The following is a 26,714-nucleotide window of genomic DNA, read 5'->3' on the forward strand; positions in this document are numbered from 1 at the left end:
TGCTAAAAATCCACCATAAACGTTTTGAGGATTAATATTGTCACATTTTTCTGTCATTTTGAGGCTTTGCGAGTACTATTTTCAAAAATTGACATGTATATGTATGTCAAAAGAGTATTTAGTGTTAATTTTAACTTTTAAAACATGTTTCGATTTACGATATTAAACAAATATAGTTTAAACAATACTTTAAAAAAATATCATCTACTTTATATTTTTACTTTCTTTGACAGCTTTTAAAGCACTTCACCTTTATGCAAAATGAACAAATCCAAAGTCTATTAAGGAGTTCCATTTGAAGATTAAGTTAATAGATGGCGAATGCAAGATAAGGTCACAAAACAGAAAAAAAAAAAAGTAGCATATTTAGTTTAAATAAAGATATACTTTACAACCAAAATGACATTCGTTGAACAGTTGTCAATTTACCATGGCTAATCCATGTATACCCATCTTTCAAAAAAAATGGAATGCCCTCATAAGCATAAAATATTTTTATTACAAGTTTTGTAGCTTGTATGATTACTTTCATTTCCATTTCTTGCTATCTCAAAAAACAGTAGAAGTATAATCTAAAAATGTACCAATTCTAACATCCTATATTCATCCCGTTTCACTGCAGCGTATGGGTTTTTATTTCCAATCAACAATCTATAGATATGAAGCAATAATGCACACACTAACACATAGTAATAACCACTAATAAATTAGGGATAAAGAAAAGAAAACACACCAAAAATCAAGAATCCAAAACCAACATATCATAATCCAAACAACTTGACTGTGCCTGTAGATGTATTCCTGTGTTTAAGAGAGATAAAACTGAAACCATACAAGTAATTACAAGTGATCATAAAAATGAAAGGTTAATAGGCAATTTCACTTCTTATAGATACCATAATTATCATTTCATATTTATGAAAAGTATTCATATATTAATATACTTTGAATATAGCTTCTTAGTTGTAGCTCCCATGACAAGCCACTTAATCCCATGCTGCTCTATAGTCTGCACAATACATGTTTCAACATTATCAGCTTATATCCACACCTTACTGCCTCGACATACACAGATACCAAACTCCATATTACTAAAATTTCACTACAAGAAAAACGCGATTTTGCTACGGAGGGAATCCGTTGCGAAAAGTTGAAATTCCTTTGCAAAAGACGAATAGCAACGTAATTTACAACGACCTGTTTTTGTCCCTAAAAATGTCGTAGCGAGGGGTTTGCAACGGAAACGATAATTACGTAGCAATTGTGACAACATAATGAAATCCGTGGTAGATGGTATTTCGTCGTGTAATCCGTAGTAAATTTTCATCACAAATTACGTGGTGGTTCTTCCGTCACAAATTTCCTTATAGTTAATCCCTAGCAAAATCTGTGGTAATGAATCCCTAGCAAAATTTGTTGTGATGAATCCCTAATTAAATCCGTGGTGATGAATCCCTAGCTAAATCCGTTGTGATGAATCCATAGCTAAATACGTTGTGATGAATCCCTAGCAAAAATTGTAGTGTTAAATCTCTAGCTAAACCCGTTGTAATGAATCCCTAACAAAATCCATAGTTTATATTCTATAGCAGATTCCATAGAAAACAACGTCGATATATTTTCGTTGCAAAGTTGTATAGCTACGAATGGATAATTAATTTACAAATTAATTCCTAGTTATTTTGTAATAATATATATAAAAAAATCAAATAACATTTATATCATAAAATAAAACAATAAATATGTATTACATGGAAAATGAAAAGCGGTTAATCTAAAATTAATACTTTGCAATAAACAAATCAACACTCTATTATCTACTATTCTTGCAGTTCTTTAAAAGCCTTAACAATTTTCTTTGACGACTGTAGTTGTCATTCTAGCTACTTGCGTTTTGTGTTGTGTTGTTAATCTTTGGCTTTCATTACCTCTATAATTTCTTCGTTTTCCTTTTTTTGTTTACTTGGAAACTCTCTCAATGCTTCTAATTCATCATTTTTTTTCCGAAATATAACATATAGTTCCATTGTATCGTTAATCATCAGGATCACCTTTTCAAATGAGCCAAATACAAATAAAATACAATTAGCATGTAACAGGAATGTAAACGGAATCAAACTAATAGCAACCACCTAAAAATCAATTGACACTTCTAAATTCAACAGCAACCAAACCTACTCCATGTTGGGGACATATAGCAAAACGACATTAACTTTTGGGGCTTCATCAAAAAAGCATCAAACCAATAAAGCAATTACCTCATAGAACTACAACAAACAAATTTAATATAGGATCCAATGAAAACCCATAAATTTTGATGAAACCACCTGAGCAAAAAAATATCCAAACATCTCCAATGAAACCAATTAATAATGATATCCCTACATGCTAATATACAATACCATTGACCCTTTCAATGGTATTGTAAATTTTTGACTCCACCAACATTAGAAACTGAAAAAAGGAGCAAGCATCTGCATTAAGAAAAATAAATATATAAAATCCATAATTATCTCATTAACATTCATGTCTAAAGAAAGTTAAACAATTGACTCATTCCATCACTCCCTTTCTCTACACATACTAACACAAACATGACATGAAAGATGTAATACATTAATACATATAAATCATAACAATATTAATACAAATAAATCATAATAATACTAATAAAGATGTCATGGCCACTGTACCCTCTCTTAGGCATTTCAACAAACAGGTTGTATGCATGTCAATGTTCCACAAGGTACATATGAAAGTAGTACCTTCAATGAACCCGTGTAATTAGATGTATTCCAATCGAGCAATAGAAACATGAAGTACATGAAAAATGCAAAATAGGGCATCAAAAAAATACAACCTGTATAACAACACGCAAAACATATGAAAAGGAATTTCAATAGAGAAAACAAATCAATTGAGCAAAAAAACGCAAAGTAGAAGTAATACTTGCAAGAAATTTGATACACACATGTGCTAACTGATCTAGAAACCTAGAAGAATGTGAACTCTGACCACTACTTCTCAATCGATTTGGATGTGGTTGTTGGTATTGGGAAGGCGATTTCTTCATCTTGTATTTGTCTGTTTACGAATTTTGCATCAGAAATCATGTTGAGTTTCATAACTTGTGGTGCAATGAATTTAGTTGGCTTCACACCGGATGCTCTTTTTGCTTTCGAGGTCAACATCTTTCTGACGCAAACAATAAAAATAAATTATATATGAAGGCATTACTTTGCATGCAAACTATTGAATACAATCAAAACCAATTTACATGAAGAGAACAAAAAACGATTGATCATCACGACAAAACTAAATTAAATTAATATAAATTTTAGATGAGTGACAACCTATATCGCCAAAGTCAGTGCACAAACGTATAATGAACAAAAATTTCGATCAATAAGCCACCGGAGATGATGATTACAGAAAATGTAAACCCTATTTCTAATCGGTAAACTTAATTACCCTAATATGTAGCATAAACGTGTGTAGGTTGGAGGGAAACAAATTGTGAAATACTTTGAACCTCCGCTAATAAATAATTCGAACTGTGCTAATTACCGCTAAATATTTAGTAATTCAAAGTTATTTAAAGTAGTTACAGATTTATAGATAGGGTGTATACACATAAATAACGTCAATAAAGAACATATAATAACGATGTGCTCATAGTATAATTTTAACTTAAAATTATATACGATGACTAAACATTAATAAACTATACATCTTTATGCTTTTCTGTTTAAACCGAGATTTATATACAAAAGACGTACGGGTCATGTCAATATATATGGTAGTGGCTTATGGTGTCCATGGATGATATATGGGTCATTGGTCCACATGGTAATGACTTATGGTGTCCATGGTTGACATATGGATGGTATCTGGGTCATTGGTTCACATGGTAATGACTTATGGTGTCCATGGTTGATATATGGATGACATATGGGCCACTGGTTTCCGTGGATGACATATGGGCTATTGGTCAACATGGTAGTGACTTATGGTGTCCATGGTTGACATATGGGTCATTGGTCAACATGGTAATGGCTTATGGTGTCTATGGTTGACATATGGATGACATATGGGCCATTGGTCAACATGGTAATGGCTTATGGTGTCCATGGTTGACATATGGATGACATATGGGCCATTGGTCAAAATGGTACTGCCTTATGGTGTCCATGGTTGATATATGGGCTCTTTGAAGAATGGCTACAGTTAAAGGCATAAAGCTTCTAGTCAAATCAAGGGATTCAAATTTTCAAATTACATATCAACCCTTTATAAGAGGGTGTTTGGCATTGCTTGACTTTTTAACTTTTATCTTTTTCATAAAGTTAATAAAACTAAAAGATGTTTGGATAATTGAAAAATTCTTTTAAAATGACTTTTTTGCAAAGACTAAAAGAAAAGGTTTTAAAAAATCACAAAATCTAACTTTTTGTGACTTTTTTATTATTTTACTTATAAAAGTTAATCAAAAATCATTTTATATTTTAAATAACATATGAAAAAAAAAACTTCCACTAAAATCCTTCTAAAAAACAACTTTTGATGCTCAGAAGCACAAAGGCCCTCCTAAGAAAGCCAGAAAAGCTTTCATTTCCATTGTTACTCCTTTTGGTCTTCCAGTCTCTTATGTCCTCCCTCGCCCTTGTTCCCAAGTTCTATTAAGGAGAGATTTAGAGGGATGTCAAAGGAAAATCGTAGTTTAATTTATTTAATTTATGGAAGGAAAGTGAGAGAATGAAAAGGATTTTGGAGGGCATATTTTCCTCCCAATTTGGGTGTAAACGGGACCATTATACCCTTAACCCTGTTAAAAAGATCACATAGCCGCATAATCTTTTTTTTTTCATGCCCTCCGATCGTCTTCTTCATCCTCAAGCCGCTCAAGTCGCACGCTGACCAGGTGCATCTTCCTCCCTCAATCGTTTTCTTTTTCATCTTGCATGACCTCGTTTTTTCTTCTTATTTCTCTTCATCATCTTGTGCTGCTGATTTCTTGTGAAACCCAGTTTTCTTACGTGTTGCCTCCATACAACTTCTGTGTCATTGGATTTTGATTTCTGATTATGAATGTGCATGGATATCTAGTTTCATATCAGGAATGTTCTCCTACCAAACCTTAACCGGTTCTAAATGCTTAAGATTATGGTTTAATTGTTCATGTTAAGACCATTACACCCAAATTTTGACTTCCAAATGAATTGCTTTAGACCTAAGAAAAAAGTTTTGTTAAACCCACAACGCCCAAATTTTGACTTCCAACTATCTCCCGTGCTTTCTCAAGAAAGTCTAACTTGGTCGATTTAAGAAATTTTTTGTTACTTTTATATTTTCACATTTTCTACTCTCATATGTGAGCACAGATATTATTATGAGATTACTGTTAAATCATCATAATTTTGTTCAATCTTCATATTTTTCTTCATGGATATTTTAAAAACAGAAAAGGTTAATGGTAAACGTAAACTAAAGCTTATCGTCTATTTAATTATTGATTTGATTTTAAAAACAAGATTCAAACAAAGATCATCACTGTAGTTGATTCATATTGTTTACATGTTCTAAACATGATGTGTAAATAGATGTATAATTGTAATCTTTGAATTTTCTTTTCTTTTCCCTCCTAACTCGGGAATACAAAAACTTAAAATTTTTAACAGATTGTATATATATATTGCATTTCAACATGTGAATTAGTAGCTCGTTGATGATTTCCATGTCTTACTTTGGACTAACTTGACAGTTTTTTACGTGTTGCTCAAATTTCTAGCATGTAAATATCATATCATCTTGCATCTTCATTGCCTCTTTGCTTAATTTTGCAGCAGCATTAAACAGTTGTAGGATGGAAGTTCTAGGTTTATCATTGGATATGATCAGCAACCTTCCTCCAAATATAATACAAACAATGCTAACTCTTATGCCAATTCGAGATGCATTCAAAACAAGTATTTTATCAAGAAACTGGAGGTATCATTGTGTAAACATTCCAAAACTCAAGTTTGATGATGAAGTCTTTCAAGTATCACCTCAAAGTCACTTGCCCATCAAATGCAAACTCTTACATTATCTACCCAATCTTGTTGTTACACCATCGCCACATAGTCTCATTCTCTCTTAGTAGTTCCCAACTAACTAGTTGTTGTGAGATTGACCAAATCATACTTCACCTATCCAAAATGTCTACCTTGAAGACCTTTTCTCTTTCTATTGGGTTAGGTAATGACCATAAGTTACTATCCCCATTCTTCATGTTACAACACTTAAAGCACCTAAAACTCCAAAACTGTGTGTTTCAACCTCCATCCTCGTTTTATGGATTTAGTAGCCTGAAGAGCTTATACTTTCACAATGTCAGCATAACTCCCAAAGTTCTTCTACGTTTTATCTTCAACTGTCCTCTACTTAAGAGCTTCACTTTGGTAAAATCACTAAAACCCAACAAAATTTACCATTTTAGAAAAAACTTTGCTATATTAATCTATACATACATATGTTGTATCTTGAAGCAGATTGAAGATGAAAAACATCTTACTGGGTGTTGGAACTCTGACTTTGTTGAGTTATTTACGTGTTTACCAATGATTGAGCATCTCTGTATGAATTCTTCTCCGCTTAAGGTAACCCATGTTGAACCAAATTTATATATCTCATACATGACAACTTAAAGGACAATTAGGTTTTGCTAATTATTGTTTTTTGGTTTTGGTTAAAGTATTTTGCTTCAGGTGTCTTGCCAGATAAGCTCCCGATTGCACTTGTCCACCTCAGAGTTCTTAATGTATCCGGACTATGCTTTGCAAAAGAAGTTGACTTACGTTGTGCTCTTCTTTTGGTAACAAGCTCCTCGAATATAGAGAAAATTACAATGGAGGTAAATTGTATGAAACAATGAAATACTAAATAAGATAACGTGTTATATGATTAAGTGATTAACTAATTACGAAGGTAATTTGTTATTAACAGATGTGTTATACATCAGAAGTTGTGTCGCAAAGTGCCATGAACCTTATTGACTTGGTGGACTATTGTAACGTGACATTGGATCGTCTGTGTGAATTAGAGATAAGAAACATGGCCAACGTGAAGCCAGAAATGGATTTTGTGAAGCTTGTCTTGGGCAAGTCACCGATGCTAAAGAAAGTGGGAATAGTAATTGACAATCGGGTTGCTGTTAATGCTGAAGTAAAGATGTTAAGAGAGTTGCTTCAATATCAACGTGCTTCAACAAATGCAAAAATTATATTCGAACGTCCATGATCATCAATTATATTTCTCATCTTGGTTTGTTAGAACTTAGAAGTATGTTTCTGGATAAGTGACAATTCTTTGTTATACTAGAGAAGCACTTGGTGAACAACCATCTTAGTTTTATGAAGTTGATGCTTTTTGATACCATATATGGTGAATTTTGTAAAACTGATGATGTAAGCCTGTGATGTTGCAGTTGAAAAGAGTAAATGGTTAATGGATATGTTATGAAATTAAGAATCGTAAGGTATATGATAAGTAATGCTCTTGCAATAATGGGAAAAGAGAATTCGAACATAGGAGTTATATTGAAAAATCATGCTTAAAAGAATGTAGCATTGACTATTGAGGTTTTAAGTTTAGGCAAAAAAAAGATTTATGTTTCAATTAGAGGAATTGAATAAAAAGACACAATGTGTGTGTGGCTGCTGGGATTCGAGCCCAGGTCTCCACGGCCACAACGTGGAATTCTTACCACTAAACTACAGCCACATTGATGTTTTAAACCGTAACCAATATATTATTAATCTCTTTTGGACTTAATCCACTTCTTTCACCTCCATTCATATAGTCTTCATCTCCTACCTTTTGAAAACCTTCCACATAAATTCCTAACCCTAAAAATAATGTTAACAATGGTATCTTTCTAAATCAATGATTAGAAAGATTCGACTTAGATTTTGATGGGGACAGGTTACGAGCTAGCAAAGGAGAAAACATTTTGTTAAAATTGATAAATATTATGAAACGGTTTGTTGGATTGTAAAAGGAAAATGTTTATTTAGTTTATTTAAAATTAAACAAAACATTTTATCCATATATATTATTTGTTTGGTCACTTTATTCGTAAAAGACTTAATTGAATGAAAAAAAAAACGTATATCTATGTAGAAAATTTGAAATTTTCACTAGAATTAAAATATACAGATAGAAAGATTTATAACAAAATTTAGTTTATAAGAAAATATAACATCGTGTAAGAAAAAGCTTTGAAATTAGGCGGAAGTGTAACAATCGTGGACTTGATCACGATTTCACGATTGCGTGCTCGTTGAGAAATGTATGATGACTCCTTGACGTGGCAGGTAAATCCATAATTTACATTTACAAAATTAGAACCAATCACATGGGTCGACGTACCACCAATTAACCCTATCACCAAGTCATCTCGTCGTTTATTACCACTGGCCCCACTTTCTATCTTTAATCAACGTCTCTCCTTACACCCCTTCAGTGGGCCAGCACGTAGCCAAAAAATCTCACTCGAACTCGGATCTGCATAAGGATATTGCAAATGCATGTGTATATAAAGGTCGATGAACATCTCACGATTAGTGAAAAAAAACTCGTCATTTCTTTGTATAATTCTCAGGTAACTTCACAATTTTTAAACTCATAAACGAACTTTCAAGTCAATTTTGTTTATTAGTTATTGATCAGATTCAGATCTGTAAACTATTAGGTGAGAATGATGCTTCGACAGTTCGTTACAACTTAGCTTTCATTGATCTGTTTTGCGTAATTTTGAAGATTCATCGTCTAGTTGGTAGCAAAATTTAATAATGTTGATTTGAATTCTTTGATCGGCTATTTAATTGGAAGTTGTAGCATTTTGAAATTGAGCTCACGGTTGAAGGAAGAGTTAGGGTTTTAGTTCAAATTTTAAGAGCATTTAGGTAATCTGAATTGGAGATTGGATCTTCCATAGATAGTTATTTAGTTAGGATGATGTTCTGTTGAGATTTTCATAATTTAGAAGGTTTTGATATGAGACGTGTGCTAATGGTTTCTGTTTTTGTTAGATACTGTGAAGAAGTGATCCGAAGAAGATGGCTACACAGGGTACTACTGGAGCAAACAATGTTACTACCCGACCACCTCCAAATCCATCTCCTCTCCGTACTGCAAAGTTTTTCCAGGTATAGTGTTGATGTGGCTTGAATTTTTTGAATGATCTCTCGCTGATTTCCTTCATCTTTATCTGTTCAACTGGTTTTAAGTTGGATCTATATATGTTATTATCTGTTTCTTTGTGAATCGTGATGCATATATATTTCGGTTCTAAGATAAATCTTGTCTGACATCGATAGGCCAACATGAGGATATTGGTCACTGGAGGAGCTGGTTTCATTGGCTCTCATCTTGTGGACAGATTGATGCAAAACGAAAAGAACGAGGTACACAGTTTTTAAAAGTATTTAAATGACATTCAATGTTGCTTTGTCTGAGAGGATCTGCATTGTAACACCATACCTTTGTTTTAAAGCTTCTTTTTTATTTTTCTTAGGTGGTGGTTGTAGATAATTACTTCACAGGTTCAAAGGACAACCTTAAACAATGGTTTGGTCACCCAAGATTTGAGCTTATTCGTCATGGTAAGCTGTCTTTGAATTCATTGATTAGTGGTATTTGTCTTTCCCTTACTTATATATCTTCGGGGATGCAGATGTCACAGAGCCATTGTTGATTGAGGTCGATCAAATATATCATCTTGCTTGTCCAGCTTCTCCAATTTTCTACAAACATAATCCTGTCAAGGTATCTTTTTTTCAGTCAAGACCTAATTCATATTACTGAATGAATAATGATTTTTCATCTTTGCTTAATCGTGTTCTCAAACAGACAATCAAGACAAATGTGATTGGAACTTTGAACATGTTGGGACTTGCCAAACGAGTTGGAGCAAGGTTTGAAAATTTCATTCTCTTGATGTGTGATTTGCCAATATATTAAATACTTAATTAATTGTTCTTCATTTACCTACAGAATTTTGTTGACTTCAACTTCAGAGGTTTATGGAGACCCTCTTGTCCACCCTCAAGATGAAAGCTATTGGGGAAATGTCAACCCTATCGGTAAATTTACAGCATTTTCCCTTTTCTTAATTGAATTCAAAAGGTCTTGAAATGATGACATGGATGTTGTGCTGTTTGTATTGAAGGGGTTAGAAGTTGTTATGATGAAGGAAAGCGAGTAGCTGAGACATTGATGTTTGACTATCATAGGCAGCATGGAATAGGTGGATATAATGTCTCACTTGTTACTTATATACATGAACACATTATATAGATTTTGTAAAATAAAAGTTAGCTGATTCATATTTTATATTTCATTTAACAGAAATAAGAATTGCTAGAATCTTCAATACATATGGACCTAGAATGAACATTGATGATGGGCGTGTTGTCAGCAATTTCATAGCTCAAGCAATCCGGTAACTTGTTTCTTTTTTGAACTGAATTGACTGCCTGTATCTGAGTAAATGACCATTTTACCCTAAGTTTTACGAATTATTTATTGTGGTCTGATGCAGCAATGAACCCTTAACTGTTCAAGCACCAGGAACTCAAACACGAAGCTTTTGTTATGTCTCTGACATGGTAAGTGGAAACCCACAGTTTTTTTATAATCATATATACATTTGGCACTTTTATTTAATTTAATTTTCCACCCTTGTTTCCTTTTAAAATTAGGTTGATGGTCTTATTCGGCTCATGGAAGGAAACAATACGGGCCCAATCAACCTTGGTAATCCCGGCGAATTCACCATGCTTGAGCTTGCAGAAAATGTGAAAGAGGTTAGTTTGGTAATTTTACACAAGAAAAACAATGTGAGACGATGATAACTAAGAAAAATTCCATTTTTGGTCCCTGAGTATATTAGCTGTTTTTTTCCTTCCAAAAAGCTTTCTCTTGCAATCTGATGTTTTAATAACGTTTTTGGTCTTTGTTCCAAGTAGAATGCAAGAGTAAATTACATTTTTCGTCCCTTAAGCTGATTTAATTTTTAAATGTTGGTCCTTATTTGAAAATTTTGTAACGTTTTTTTTCATTGTTCCGAGTAAAATGGCTATATTTTTGGGACAAAAATTGAAAAAAACAAAATCAGTTATACTCAGGGGACCAAAAATAGTCATTTTAGTTGGATGGTGACCAAAAATGTCAGAATAACCTCATATAAGGACTAAAATTGCAAGAGAACAAAAATGTAAAGCTACTCTAGTCATTATTATTACTAAATTGTAATGAATAAAAATTGTGAAATGTACAGCTTATCAACCCGGAAGTGAAGATTATACATGTGGAAAACACGCCTGATGATCCACGACAAAGGAAGCCGGTGATTAGTAAGGCAAAGGAGGTGTTGGGTTGGGAGCCAACGATTACATTGCGTGAGGGACTTCCACGTATGGAGGAAGATTTTAGGAAGAGGCTTGGAATCCTGAGAAATGAATGAGACAGATTATACATATGGTATCATGTTAATTTCTGATTTTATAAGAGACGTTTGTGCGATATATGTTGTTTTTATGTGTGGTGTAATTTTTTTTTCCATATAACACGTTTCTCTTTTGGGAGGGAAATCGGTGGCTCTTTGCTTGGTTATCGCTTCATAATTTTTTTCTTGTGTCATCAACTATACCATATCAATACTCTCTCCATAAACATATCATCAACTATTTTATATTATTGTTTTTTTTTTAATCCTAATTATTTTTATTATGTAAATTATTAAAATTAATAACTTATAACAATCAAATATTCTATAATATGCTCTCAAACGAACGATTATTAATTGTGTACCTGAGTAGTTAGTTGAAATGAATTAAGGTATGTCAAGATAATATAGTTGTTTTCTTATTAGTGTATGTCTATGTTTTAAAGTATTTGAAATTTATATTATTTTATTTGTATTAAATTGTTTTTAAAATATTGATATTATATAGATAATATAAATTTAATAGTTTTAATATATAAATATTTTTATATAATATGTAAATAACATAAAAATTAAATAAAATAACTATATATAAAAATGAAATAACAAAGGGAAATAGTATTTTTGTAAGACTGTGGACCCATGTCTTGTTGAAACCGATTTCTAAATTCTAGAAGATAAAAATAGGTATATTTGATTTGTAGAACGTTGAAAACCATAGGTAATCAACTAATCATTCTGTTTCTATGTAAAATGTGGGTTGGTTACACAGACATTTTATATTTCATATTATAAGACACCCTAGTTAATTTTTTAAATATTTTTATTGGTTGAAATTATATTGTTTTCCAAAAAAAACTAATTATAAAAAGTTAGTTATTGATTGACTTTTTATAAAAGTGTCAATAGGATGTCAAAAATGTATCTTATTAACAACACATAAAAATTTTAGTTGTATTTAGTTCATAATGAAAATATTTAAAGAACTATGTAAAACACAAAAATGTAAAATTTCTAAAAAACAGGATTACAAAAGAAATATGTAAAAAAATTGTCAAATTTAAGAAAATATGATTGTAAAGAACATAAAAAAAAGTTGTAACAATAGTTTCAAAAGAAGTAAAAAGAATTTTTTTAAAAAAAATAGTAATTAAGTTCTAAAATAAGTTCGAGAGAAATTATAAAAAAGGCTTCTACCAAATTTGTTAAAAAGAAAATTTGAAATTTGGATGAAACAAGTCGTTGTACACTTAATAGGTATTTACTTTATATCATAATTTGATTTTGAATTTTCTTTTTGTCAGAAAATATTAATTATAATTTTTTTTTTGTTCAGTGTTATCAATTGGCATCAACAAGCCAGGACTTATAATCAGGTGAATATAAATTATATTACATATTACATTTTTGTGAAAACAATTTTTTTATTGATTTTTTATTAATTATTTGTTTGAATGATTTTAGAGTGCGATTCATGTTATGGTCGGTAGCAAGTTCGACGAATTCGTTCAGCTTCCATTGGATTTACAGTGGACAATTGCCAGTCAGGTAATATTCAGTTTTTTTTTTTTTTTTTTTTTTTTTTTTTTTTTTTTTTTGTGGTCGAGAAAAATCTCATAATTCGTGCTTAAATTCGTGCTTATATCGTACATAAAAATGAATTTGATACTATTAAATTAATAAAAATATATATACTTATACGAATTACAAATAAAAATCTAAATAAAATAAAAAAGAACTTTGCACCTTTAAAGTCAAATTTTGTAGCCAACAAGTTTGACCTTTTCATGATGAAAATGATGGGATAACCCATCACTGACTTCTAAAAGAATGTTTCTTCGCCCACCTCCAAACTTGAATTATGTCACACAAGTCCCATCAAAAGAGGAAAGTTCACACTTCACACCTTTTGCCTCAAAATACATTTTATAATATATTTAAAATTATGATATACATATATTATATACGTCTTAATATTAATCTATAATTGTACAGGCAAGAGCATATGCAAAGGCTATAAAAGCGACATTGTTCTTCTCGAGTGCATCTTACAATATAAACGTAAATAAAATCTTCAAGTGCATCTTACAATATAAACGTAAATAAAATCTTCAAGTTCGTAACTGCGAAGCTCTTTGACTTGCCATGGACTTTGGAGCGAAATCTTACAATCGGCGAGCCTATTATTGATTTCTGATATCAGTATTCGTTATTCAGGGATTCAGTATTCAGTATTCACACCCTCCTCCGTCTTTAGGTTTGTGATGTAAATATAGAAACGAAATATGGGGAGGAAGTGGTCGATCAATCGTATAGTCAGTTATTGCATCTTCGTTCTTTGTTTTCTAGTTAAGTGAGATTTTAAGGGTTTTCAGTTCTTTTTGTTGTTTTCTTACCGGAGAGCTTGGTGGAGGTATCGAGGCTTTCCTGTCTTCATGTAAAACCTGTATTTTCTTGTTAGTGAATTGATTTCAAAATTGATTAAAACACATTTCTTTATATAGTGTGATGTCGCCTTAACTCATGTTCTAACCCTTGAATCTTGTATGGCCCGAAGAAAAATGAAAAATGAAAATTGAAACATTGAAACTAATCTATTATTTTCTTTATAATTTGTTTGAAATATTTTGTCAAATCGATAACAATCCTAAAGAAGTCAACACGAACTTAGATTTATCCCACACATTTCCACCACACAACAATCCACTAGCCGATTGACGTAAAAACTTATATCAGCAACTTGTAGATACCATTAATATTTGAAATCCTTAAACAATAATTGTTGAGGTTCGAATATTTGACATTTTCTTCAAGTATAAGAGGATGCGGTGTGAACAATAAGAAGTGATTTATTGCTGAGATGACAGCCCATAACACAGTCATAACATGAGGAACACCGTCTCCTTTCTCGTTAAGAGGTGTTAAGGCACAACTCGTTGTAACGACAACGAACAATAACGAGAAATATGATTGGCTTTTGGTTTTTTTACTATTGAATTGGAATTGTTTTAAAAAGGAAAAAAAAAAAATAATAATAATAATAATAATAATAATAATAATAATAATAATAGTTGTTATAACATAGAGATAATTTCTTATCATGATGTTATAACACTAGGTGTGATGTGTCATCTGAGATACTCATATCCAATGCTCTAACACCTTGAGATCACAAAAACAATTCTAGTAAAAATTTTAACACGAATATATGTGATTTTCGAGTATTTCAACTCGTTTCTTTAGCTTTATTTCTGTTTTCTCCTTTTTAACACAGCATCAATAAAATCAATAAAATATATGTCGGAATTTTCAAACCTAAGATAGACCTAAATTCAAATTACAAAACTAGTCAAGTTGGTAGATTGCTTATGATGACTCCCGAAAACGTGTTTGAAATTGAATTATAACTTGGTCCTCTCGTACATTTTGAAATGGGCTTTAGGGACGATCCATGTTCTTTGGAGCTCATAAATGAGCATCTATGGGCTGCTTTTGTTGCATGTGTAAGTAAGTAATAGAGTCGAAGTTGGGAATCTTTCAATTCATTTATCTAAAAATAATGTAGTTTAGGTCTTTAGGATACATTTATGTTTTAAATAGTTAAATAAATAATTTATAGCTATGGCCTATCGTTTTTGTAACAAATTATAAACTTATGTTTTTTATTTTTATTTTTTTCAACGACAAATACAAATATATATTAAACTACTTCTAAACTAGACTACTCCTAAATAATTTATGTTTTTTATTTAACTAGGTGTGAGATTCATGTATTACATGAATTTATTTAGAAAAAATTAAATATGAAATTCTAAACATTTGAAGTTTGAATGTATAAAAAAAATGAAAAAAATGTTGCATTACTAAATTTAAAGTGTTTTTTTTAATAATTTGAACAGATAATTTAGATAAATAAACAAATAAAGCTAATGAGACTTTAATTTAGTAATTTTGAAATTAATATGTATTTATTAATACATTTAAATATTAAATGAAATTTAATAAAATAAAAAAAATCATAAAATGACATATGAAAAAAAATAAAAATAATTAGAAAATACCATATGGCATGATGCATTAGAAAATGACAAGCGACAAAATTATTTTTATATGTTATGGAGGATTTCTCTCCGGTTTCTTTTCTTTTTGTTTTTTCTACTTTGACCCCAATTAAAAAATTAAAAAAGTTGTATCTAAAATAAATTAAGTTGTTAACAAGAATTTTACACCAAAAGTTATCAATAAAAATAAAATAAAACCAGGTGCTCAACATACTATATCGTTTTTAACTGAAAATCTTAAATCATTAAATCAACAATTCAACATGATATTTGGTATTATCTAGATAAAAACATTATATTTACTAAAGGCAGAATAATGAATTAATGATCAAAAATGTATATGCATAATTCACAAAGAATTTAAGGACCGAAAAAAATAAGCAGACATTACATTAAATATGTTAGATGGACAAAGTGCTTAAATAAAGAATCATATATTGATATAAAAAAATATCATATTCGATGAAATTTTCTTTTGCTTTGTTTTTAAACAAAATCAGCATATTTATTCTTTATTTTAGATAAAACTAGGGAAGGATCCCGCTTTGCAAGTTGGATACACCATAGCTTTCCCTGTTTTCACATTTCTAGATATTGAATGTGGACCTAAAATGACAATGAATTTTCCCCTTTTGAATAGTTTATTACTATAATAATAACAATAAACTTTAGAATACTAAACAAATTTGTTTTAAAAAAAAAAAAAAAGTCTGAAACTAAAATATTGCATTGTACTTCTCAAATGGTCAAATTAAGGCATCCTACTTTGATCTTAAGGAATGGAGAGGTTTCTAGTTGGTTTTCTCAGCATTCGGACAATTTTACCCTTCCCACCAGCTCATCAATAAAAAAAAGTTGATCGCCATTGAGTTTATCGAACGCCCTGATACCATTCAATTACAAACTATAAATAATTAATATATTTATATAATCTTGAATGAAAATAATATTTTAAAAAATTCATAACTTCAAATAAATTAGTTTTTTTTTTCAATTTTTTTATTAATCATAAGTCTATTTTAGATTTTCTGGCAATTAAAATTTTTTCTTTTTTGAGTAAACAAATTTTTTAAGTGATAAAAAGACCTTTTTTTTTAGTATTTGGAATACAAATAGGACACCTAGTAATTTCACATACCAGATTATCCATTCAGGCCAGTGCTTCGACTCCTAGAGTCATTGTGTCTTCCATAATACTCCTCCACCTGTTGTCAATAAACCACCAACTTATTGATTATAGCATTCATCACCAATTGAATCAGACCACCATCTTCATCAACCTGAACCATAGACAAAGTTCATAAAACACAAAAAAAGAAGAAGATTAGCAGATAAAAATAACCCCCCCCCACTATTCATGATTAAGTAATCTACATATCATTCACAAACTGACGCACTATGATGAAGTATTGAAAAAGAAATTACTTCATTTAACCTTGTCTAAATGATGGACTGTGGAGGGTAAAATGGTCATAAATTATCGAATTTTTGATTTGCGTAATTACGTGCATACCTAAAGTCTTATATGTTAATCATTTCATCTACTCGGTCTCACATTAGGAGAAACCCCATTAATAAACAATCTGTGAAGGACATGAATTCCAAGAATTAAGAGTAGATGAACATGGGGAGTTAAGGGACCAAATACAAATTGTTACGTGAATGGTATGACAATCTGTAGGACAGAAAAACGCTGAAATTGTCAAAATCTATTGAAAACAGTAAGAGAAAGTGTAAAAGGTGATTAAAATATTCATTTTTATTTACATATTCATTCTTCGAAAGTGCCTTTTGAGAGTCACTTTTGATAGCAATAACCCTTGAACCAACGTTCAATCCAGTGGTAGGAAACATATCTATAGCAGTGAGGTAAACCCCCTCTGTTAACCACTATTGATGGCAATATATTGTTGATAAAAATTAACACAATCTATCTTTTGTTTTCCGTAGCATCTTTTCAATATCATTAAAAAAATAGACATTCTCAAAAAGAATTTATAAAAATAAAAAAGATATGATTTTGAAAATTTGAATGAAAGTTAAAAAAATCCACCTGTTTTCTGTATTCATGACAACAAAATTACAAATCATGAGACGTAAATATTTCTGCAACTGAGATGCTTCAGGAAAGTACTTCATATCTTGAATTGCAATCTCCCTTACTCGAGCTTCTATGGCCATGGCTGCATGAACAGGTGAGCACATGAAAAAAATGTCGAGATTCTTGATACCATTTTGGGGAAATAGTATAACAACTAAGAATTTATAAAAACTAAACATTTAAGAACAAAGAGCAGCAAGATTCCAACCGATGTGATTACCTTATCTGTGGTTTGTGGGACAATAACAGTCAAAAATGGAAAACATCTTCTACAACCAAAAGTGATCAAATTATGTTATTTGTTGTAGTAGGTAGCAATATAATAATCAAACACATAGTCTGTATTTAACCAATACAAAGCATATGCATAAGCAGAAATCTAAACCAAAAATTATAATCAGCATAAAATGAAACAGTTGGTGTGCAAGGATAATAGAAGTGTATAGTTTCAATATGTATTGCTTTTTTATGTCCTTCCGAGGTCCGACGACAAACAACAGCGACCAAAAAATTTGCAAATAACTTATAGAAGTTAAAGATGAAAAAATAAACAGTACAGTGGAAGACATCTAAAAGAGACTTGTGCCCATCAAACCGAAGACAATAACACCAACAATAAAATCATAAATCTGAAGACCGATGATGGGATGGAGAGCTGAATATCGAAAAATCGGAAGATCGACGTTGGAGTTTTGAGGTCGATTACGGATACACAATGGAGACCCTGATACAAAATCGAGAGAAGACGATGAATTGAAGCAGCAAAACATATTGAAGCATAGCACACAAATACCGACAATTGAAAATCCAAAATCAAAAGTGATGGTGGTAAGAGGTGACGGAGACGAACCAGAACCCTTTGGAGGTGGCGACCTGGCGGTGGAGGATTCTATTTCTACGACACCGGCGACTTTGAGTTTGATTGAGGAGGAATACCAAGCAATAGGCGATGGAATGTATTTAGGGCTTAACAAAAGAATGGGTGACTTGGCAGAATGATCGAGATTATCAACTGAAATCGGGTATTTGGAAGAAAATGATTGGTTGTGGTGGCGGTGATAGATTAACATGTTGTGTCCAACACATTTAAACACCGTGTTTTTTTTTTTTAATGAAGCGGTGGAGACGCAAGAAAGATAAGACGACAGGTGTACATAATGAACAATATCCTTGTTTGAAGAAAAAAATAAAAAAGAAATTAAAGAAGTGGTCCAATAGGAATCAACACCTGTTCATCTGGTACTTCTTAATTAGTATATATATATATTTGTAAAAATGAAAGTTTGACGGGAAGGCGGCATAAACGCATACTTGTTTTTAGAAATAAAAATTAAAATAAAAAAATAAAATTAAAATAATAAAAATTAAAATAAATAAATAAAGTGCTCGAACCTTGGTCGAATAATGATATCAAGAAAAAGTTCATAGGAGCTTTCAAACTAGGGCTGTGAATTATTTGATTTGGAACTGAAAAACCCGAAAACTAAATCGAATCAAAATTGATTTCAGACCGAACCATATATAAATTATGTTTTTTGTTTGGTCCGAGACCAAAACGAATTATGAATTTGGTTTTCAGTTCGGGTTTCGGTCTCATGAACTTTAAACTGAACTGAACTAAAAAAACCAAATTTAATAAATTAATTAATTAAAAAATATATTTTGTATTTTCTATATTAAATAAAAATAATAATTATAGAATAATAATCATTTTAACCCATTTATTTTTCGAGCTTTTTGTTTGCAACTTTTAAGTTGTTGCGTTAAAAACATATGGTTAGAAAGTTGCAACACTAATTTTTTTTAAGTAAATATTTGATTTCCTGGGTTTTCAAACCGAATTAGGATTTGGTTTTCGATTTGGTCTAGAGACTTTGAATCCAATTAGGTTCGGTTTTCGAATTGGACCAAAAAAAGAAAATCCAAACCAAGAAAAACTAAAGAACCTATAAATCGAACTGATTCTCACCCACATTTCAAACCCTCTTCTTGCATAATGAGAGTCAACAAAGAACGTAAATATCGATAATACATTGCTTCGTTTAATTCCTCTTTTGTCGATACGTTTATATAAAAATTTAGAATGTTATCGTTCATTGATGTGATACTATCTATAGTAAGCACAACCTAATTTCTTAAGATTACTAATTAAAATATAACATTTTTATCGGCTATTGTATGTTTGATTTTTGTTCGAATGGGTAATTACTTATTTTTTTTCTCCTACGTATCAAACTCTTGATCTCCTAGTTAGTTAATTCATAACTTTCATGTTAGCCAAGTGGATTAATTCCAATTTATTATTATTTGTTTAGCCAGTTACATGAGTCATGTCGTTTCCTATTCGTCTACTCGATTTATGACGAGTCTATGACAACTTATACCATCTTTTTTCAACTCAAAAATCCAAAAATAATTAAAATTACAGGGTGTGTTGTCACATTTACAATACTTTTTTATCTTACACATAACATCACCTTAGTGTGACTTCATTTTTACCACCAAATAGAGATGTCAAAAAGTCTCGTGGGGCCCCGTCCCGTTTGGGGGATTTTTTTTAAAAAAAGTCGGGGGCGGGGATGGGAGCGGGGGCAAGGTTAACCCCCGTTTTAATTTCGGGGGCGGGGGCGGGGTAGGCAATCACGTCCCGAAATCCCCATGGGGATCCCGTTAATAAATTACACATATATTTACATATATTAATTATATAAATATAATAAACAATAACATGATTTTGAGCTTCCAAAACATGTTCATCAAAAAACATGTTCTTAAGTTGTTAGTATAAATTTTTAAAATCCCATAACTTTTTTATTTTTAACATATAAAATTCAGTTATAAATAATTATTTGTTACCTAAAAAATAGTTTATTTTAGCCTAAATAACAACTTCTTTTAGCCCAAAAAAAAAGAATCAAAATCAATCGGGGGCAGGGAATGGGGACGGGGGCGGGGGTAGGAACATTGAACATTCCGGGCGTGGGGGTGGGGGCGAGGGTACAGGGAAATTTTGGGTGCGGAGACGAGAGATGCACTCCCCGTCCCATTTGACCCCGTTGACATCCCTACCACCAAATCAAGATTATTTGCCACACACTAGCAGTTGAACATGACATGTGTATTAATTTTTATTATTATTTTATAAAACAATTCAGTTTTAATAAAATAAATTTCATTACTTAAAAAAATGACATTACAAAAACTCCTGAAAACTTGAAAAAACAAGAACAACTAGAAATTTAAAACCTTACAAACTTTAATTTAAAAAAACAAACGATTTAACATGGCACCAAAAAGAATACTGAAAATATTTCCTTCGTGTGCATGCTCCAACACAATAAACAAAGAACACCAATGAGGTTTTCCATAAATTGTCTTCCAAAGACAACAAGAATAAGATGCAAACGAATTTATGAACATATATGAACCAATAAAAGGTGCAAAGTCATCTATAACTATAAATTGCTCAACAAGGTACATTCATTCTCACGAAAATCCATATTTCTAACGCAAAATAGTCATGTAAAAAAATAACCACCAATGTTATCAAGTTAAGACTTTCCATAAAATTTATCGAATGGATTTTAAGATTTAGAGATTGACCAACACAGATTCTACTGAATAACAAAGATAATCGTTACATTGTTAACCATGATAAGATATATCGACTTCAATCTATTTGAAAAGCGTTTGGCTATAATTGATTAGAAAAAAGTTTCATTCAAAGAGACAAAGAACACGAATCCATTTTGCAAATCAATATTTAAACATTTCAAACCGATTCGTCAAAACAGAATACATTTCCATTCAACTAAGCATCCCAAACAGCAAGACATTGATAACATGTAACCAAATTGTCCCAAAAATCGAGATGATTCATTACAACAATTTAAGCAAAATATTCACTACCCAGCTCTTAGATCTATTAACCTCCGAATCCATACAAAGTTCTTCCCTGCCTCTTCAAAGCATACACAACATCCATGGCTGTCACAGTCTTCCTACGAGCGTGTTCGGTGTAGGTAACAGCATCACGAATAACATTCTCCAAAAAGATCTTCAAAACACCTCGTGTCTCTTCATAGATCAGACCGCTGATCCTCTTCACTCCTCCTCTCCTCGCCAGTCTCCTGATAGCTGGCTTCGTGATTCCCTGGATGTTATCCCTGAGAACTTTCCGATGACGCTTTGCTCCTCCCTTTCCCAACCCTTTTCCACCCTTTCCACGGCCAGACATTGTCAAATGAAACAAGTTCTTGAATTTCAAGTTTCTTGAGGAAGAGATGGAGGATAAATGTTGATTTAAATCGAATTGTGTAGTAGGGTTTATAAAGGGCTTGATGATGGAATTGGGGGGTTTTGAATTTTGAGCGGAACATGTGTTTTCGCGGTTTGTCAAAAAGATCGACGGCCGATAGATGTTTAAACGGATCTGAGACGTCGATTGAGTTGAATCGATGGTCGAATAATTCTGAAGTGGTGGATCGATGACGTGGAATGTGATGCTGGATGTATCTTTTTAAGAAAATTCCAATCGACCCCTGTAGAACAGACATATATTACCTAAACCCCTTCAAAATTATGATAGAAACACCCCCAGAGTAATTATATCTTTTCGAAGTTACGAAAGATTTACTAATTTATCTAATGTAGGTCAACATTTTATTATTTGTTTAGTTAACTAAACCAACTTAAGGCTTAAGTTTAGTGATTTGAATGAGAGAGTTTAGTAATTTGAATGAGAGTGATATTGTTAACTTAAGCCACTAATATAAATTTATTTAGTTTTTTTTAATTATATTAACATTCATACTTGTTATAACAACCAATTATGTTTTACTTGTCTCTAAAATCTCATATTAAGTGTTAATGTACGCTTCTAGTTCTTTTTTTCTATAAAATCTTTGTATTAGACTATAAAGAGGAAAAGCAAGTCTCCACATAAACATTATGATACACTCACATAAGGTTTTTTTTTTTTTTAACCGGCAAATATATTAATAATCCTCTGTCACCGCCCGCCTAGCAGGTCGCTAAACAGCAGAGAAAAAAAAAAGGAGTATAAGAACAAAAGGTTTACGTACAAGTTAAAGGATAAATGGACCAATCAACCCATTTGTAACTCCATTTCAATCGTCCAACCAAACACCTAAGACTTAATAATATATGTTAGATAGTAATTGACCAATCAACTCATTTATATGTTTTTTAGTACTTTGTCGCACATCGCCTTCCAAATCTACCATAGCATCCAGATAGTAACTAAGTTATTTTTTCAATCCTTATCATTCCCAAATGCAGCCAAGTACTCAGTTAATTCTCCAATTGTCGATGCCTGGAACATTGGAATGTCACACCACTTCAGGTCTCATTCCCATATTGTTTTTCGCGAACGGGCATGATAGCATAATATGGTCATAATCATTGTCATCTGCTAAGCAATAACTGTGACATCCTCATTTTCATGGCCAGAAAATACTGATTTGTTTATGTTTTATTTGAAACTCGAAGTATTAATTTTAAAGAATAATATTACGGAATTTGTTTCCAAAAAACATGATAAATATATTATAAAATCATTGTTGAATAAATGTATTTTGTTTATATTAAAACTTTTGGATGTCATCGTCAATACATAAATATAAGCATAAATTACATTTATTTACACTAGGTTTTAGTGTAATATTTATAGCGACTATTTACGAACGATATTGTTTTATAAGTGTTAAAAAATATTTTTCAACCACTATATACAGACATGGATCAGACATGAAATATCGGGTTGCAGTTCCGTTTTGGTATTATAACACTTCCGAAATTCAACACCCTATGCGGTCTTTCAAATCAAATTATCCGTACTGCAAGTAATTAAAGATATTATAATAACATTATGTATATTATATTTTATAATCTATTTATTGTTTAAGAGTTCATAATAACGATATTGAACTTATACATAAGCTATAATTAAAGTATGGTAATCATAACTCACTTACTAAGAAGTTTTGCTAGGAATCGGGCTCTGTGGGGGTAGAGCTTCCGAGCTGAAAGCTCTTCTTCTCGGAGCCTTCTGGCGCTGTTGGATTCGCATCTTAGCACTTGGGAAGTACTAAGGCTTTGGAGGGGTTTATAGAGATGTTTGAGATAGAAATAATGGGAGAGATGTGAAGGAAATAGAAGATTTGTGCATCTATTTATAGGCTGAGAAATAGCCCAGCTCGACGAGTTTTGAGCCTCCAACTCGTAGTGTTGAGTGCCAAGTGTCACCGTCTGGTGGCAAGGCGCGGGAGAAAGCAATGGCCAAGATTGTGTCACGTGTCATCCAACGTCTGTTTTTGGTTGTCTTTATATCGTTGAGCTTCTATTAACGAGATCAACAATTTTCGTTTAGATTGTGTCGACTAAAAATTGATCGATCTAAATTCAAATTTCGAGTTGTGCGATGTTATGTTAAATCTTAGAAAAATCATAACTTCCTTAAACGAAGTCAGATTTTGACGTTCTTTTTTTTGTACGCTCTCGGTTTAACATATAATATGACTTTCATTTAGATCGCTAAGGTTAAAAAGTAATTTATCGCAAACTCACTTTTTACAATTCTCAGTGTCGTACATGTTTTGCCGTAAAACTTCAACATGTCATAACTTATTCGTTATAACTCGGGTTTCAGCGTTTATATGTACGAAACCCTTATGACATATACTATAACTTGGTTAAGATTATTTATTCTAAATAATCTTCTATCAAAAAATCATTTTTTATGTTTATTGTCTCTAAATCGATTAACCTGAATCTGCGGGCATTAGAGATTCACTCAGTTCACGGGATTCAGATGCCACATCCAACTCTTGAATCTCGAGTTTTAGCCTATGTAATTCCTTTACCACCTTTGGATAGTTTGTAGCCATCTATTTCTTAATTTCGATTTTTAAGAATTTGAGTTTTGCAGTTAGGTATCTGTCGTGCGTCCCATACCCAACGAAAGATTCCCATGCTTTGATTACAACCTGTTCGAAGCCTTCACGCTTCATCCAGGAATTGAAAATTTTGAACGAGGGTTTACCACAGTCAGCGATCACTAATTACAAAATAATTGGACAATGATCATACAGTTCACGTGATACCACTACCACAAAGATATTGGGAAAAATGATTTAGTAATATTGGGCCGATAAAAAACCTAACCAATTTACTCATTGTTGGCTCCGACTGATAGAAATATGTGTAGCGATGACCCCACATCCTTTAGTCTCGAACCCCAACTTCCCTAATGAATATGTTAAACCAAAAAGTTGTTGAATGATGAATTTGAGAGTTGCATCTTTCTTTCGGGCCTCTAATAGTATTAAAGTATCCAAATATTAGACATAGTCCCCATTTCTCCTGTTTAATTCCCAACATCTCATCTCATAGATTCATTTTCTCCATTTGGGCTTGGGACCCATATACACTGCAAAAGATGACCTTCTCTTGGATACTCGACCAAGCACTAACAGTAATTAGACAGGTGACGAGATCTAATTACCACAGTAACATCATAAAGACGGTTATCCAATGTACTTAGTATTCCCCTGACCTACATATTGCGTGTGTTGCAACATGTTTGTAGTCTACAGTACCCCCAACAACCCTTTACATCGATCTTCTCAAAATCTAGCAATTGAGTTTATTCTATCCCAAATAATGAGACCTTATACTTGTTTTTAAGCATTCTCATCCAAGTGACATTATGGGCTTCACCAATACCCCGTATATTTAAGCTTAATCAATTCATTGTGGAAAGTTTCTCTCACCAAATTCCCCCAAGGCTTCCTATAAGACCGAATTTTCCTTTTCAAATTCAAATCCAAGTTGCCTGCCAATTTTGATTGTTCTTTTTTTTTTTTTTAATTGGGGGAGGTACAATTCGCAACTCCATCAGGGGATCGAACATCATCCATGTTCATGGGCGGATCCAATGTAGTGCCCGGGGTAGCCCGGGATACCCCTCAATTTTTTTTCGGTAGTGTAATTCTTTTTAGCATAATTTCATTTTATATAGTGTATACATATGTTTCTCTTCACTTGAAAACCCAAAAAAAACATGTGGTCTGCTAGATAGGGTGCTAGTATATTGAAGTAGAGGTCTAAGGATCAAATCTCCCCTTTACATGTTCTTTGTTTACCTTTTATTTTTATTTTCCCATCTATACTATCCCACATCGCCAAACACATGTTCTTTGTTTATCTTTTATTTTTATTTTCCCAGCTATTATATCCCACATTGCCAAACACATGTAAATTTAGTTAATGTCGTATATTATATTAACCTGTTATCTTCATGCTTCATTTGATATTTACTTTGATTCTCACATCGATTCAAGTATCAAAACATACTTCAATTTCATGTTTATATAACATGACTTTAGGTTATCTAAGGATTCAATTAAGGTTTAGGTTTAAAACCGAAACTGAAGTACTCCGAAAAAAAATTGGGCCATTAGAAAGATTTTTAGGATACCCCTTTACTTTGATCCTCGCTTCGCCACTGTCCATGTTTCCTTAAGATCAATTGATGGAGCTTCTCTTTATTCATCATGGGTTGGTAATTGAATATCATAGTTGGGATGATCAGGGACCGATTGAGGGAGGCGTGGTAATTTGGGGATTAGAGGAATAGCATATGCTTCCAGGACTATTACACTTTTTTTTTTTTGCAGTTGATTCCCCAATATTTGTTATTCGGTCCATAATATCAGATTAGGCCTTATGACAAAGGGAAGGGAATAGCCCAAAGCAACCATTTGGTATTAGGTGTCCAACTAGTTCATTTATATTGTAGGGGGGTGACTTTATTGTATGTGCATCATCAACAATCACTCGAGGGGTAAAAAGGGCAATTTGGTGATTTATATTCAATGTACTCATATTCCCAATAGATGTATTAATTTCATATAACGTTCCATTTCCTTGCGTCATTTGCTCTTCCTTGTCTACTCCGATTTATTCTGCAACTGCTTACGGTGGTCCTCCAAGGTTTCCGTATCTCTCATAATCACATTTTGGTTTTCTTTTAGGATCTCAC

At 32.0% G+C, this 26,714-nt stretch overlaps 3 protein-coding genes, 1 long non-coding RNA gene, 1 other non-coding gene and 1 pseudogene across 7 annotated transcripts; 3 read left to right on the forward strand and 3 right to left on the reverse strand.

Moving 5' to 3' along the window:
• Window positions 1-4,577: 4,577 nt before the first annotated feature.
• Window positions 4,578-7,494, forward strand: LOC145008216 (F-box/FBD/LRR-repeat protein At1g13570-like; annotated as a pseudogene). Its single transcript, XR_013663299.1, has 5 exons — window positions 4,578-4,921; window positions 5,844-6,440; window positions 6,531-6,638; window positions 6,734-6,892; window positions 6,985-7,494. The product of XR_013663299.1 is annotated as an F-box/FBD/LRR-repeat protein At1g13570-like (transcript).
• Window positions 7,495-7,689: 195 nt separating this feature from the next.
• On the reverse strand, window positions 7,690-7,761 carry TRNAH-GUG (transfer RNA histidin (anticodon GUG)). Its single transcript has one exon. It is a non-coding gene; the product is annotated as a tRNA-His (tRNA).
• A 759-nt stretch (window positions 7,762-8,520) lies between these two features.
• On the forward strand, window positions 8,521-11,682 carry LOC145010248 (UDP-glucuronic acid decarboxylase 6-like). 2 transcript variants are annotated; one of them, XM_078968812.1, is made up of 12 exons: window positions 8,521-8,641; window positions 9,072-9,188; window positions 9,360-9,446; window positions 9,557-9,644; window positions 9,716-9,807; window positions 9,892-9,956; window positions 10,036-10,124; window positions 10,211-10,288; window positions 10,390-10,483; window positions 10,583-10,649; window positions 10,743-10,847; window positions 11,321-11,682. In XM_078968812.1, the coding sequence occupies exons 2-12, from the start codon at window positions 9,099-9,101 to the stop codon at window positions 11,504-11,506; spliced, it is 1,041 nt and encodes a 346-aa protein (XP_078824938.1). In that variant the 5' UTR covers window positions 8,521-8,641; window positions 9,072-9,098; the 3' UTR covers window positions 11,507-11,682. The 2 variants fall into 2 exon arrangements, with proteins under 2 accessions (XP_078824938.1, XP_078824939.1); XM_078968813.1 differs by lacking the exon at window positions 8,521-8,641 and adding an exon at window positions 8,829-8,945.
• A 716-nt stretch (window positions 11,683-12,398) lies between these two features.
• Window positions 12,399-13,991, forward strand: LOC145009434 (septum-promoting GTP-binding protein 1-like). Its single transcript, XM_078968129.1, has 5 exons — window positions 12,399-12,409; window positions 12,728-12,745; window positions 12,825-12,864; window positions 12,953-13,036; window positions 13,484-13,991. The coding sequence occupies exons 1-5, from the start codon at window positions 12,399-12,401 to the stop codon at window positions 13,592-13,594; spliced, it is 264 nt and encodes an 87-aa protein (XP_078824255.1). The 3' UTR covers window positions 13,595-13,991.
• A 2,272-nt stretch (window positions 13,992-16,263) lies between these two features.
• On the reverse strand, window positions 16,264-18,694 carry LOC145012710 (uncharacterized). The gene is made up of 5 exons (XR_013664640.1): window positions 18,501-18,694; window positions 17,871-18,374; window positions 17,603-17,732; window positions 16,688-16,829; window positions 16,264-16,432 (listed from the first exon to the last, which is right to left on the reverse strand). It is a non-coding gene; the product is annotated as an uncharacterized LOC145012710 (long non-coding RNA).
• A 2,737-nt stretch (window positions 18,695-21,431) lies between these two features.
• LOC145011479 (histone H4) lies at window positions 21,432-21,962 on the reverse strand. Its single transcript, XM_078970211.1, has one exon. It carries the CDS (start codon window positions 21,885-21,887, stop codon window positions 21,576-21,578), a length of 312 nt encoding a protein of 103 aa, XP_078826337.1. The 5' UTR covers window positions 21,888-21,962; the 3' UTR covers window positions 21,432-21,575.
• Between the last annotated feature and the right edge of the window lie 4,752 nt (window positions 21,963-26,714).

Source organism: Lactuca saligna, chromosome 8 (assembly GCF_052625555.1).
Source record: "Lactuca saligna cultivar CGN05327 chromosome 8, ASM5262555v1, whole genome shotgun sequence".
Taxonomy (NCBI): domain Eukaryota; kingdom Viridiplantae; phylum Streptophyta; class Magnoliopsida; order Asterales; family Asteraceae; genus Lactuca; species Lactuca saligna.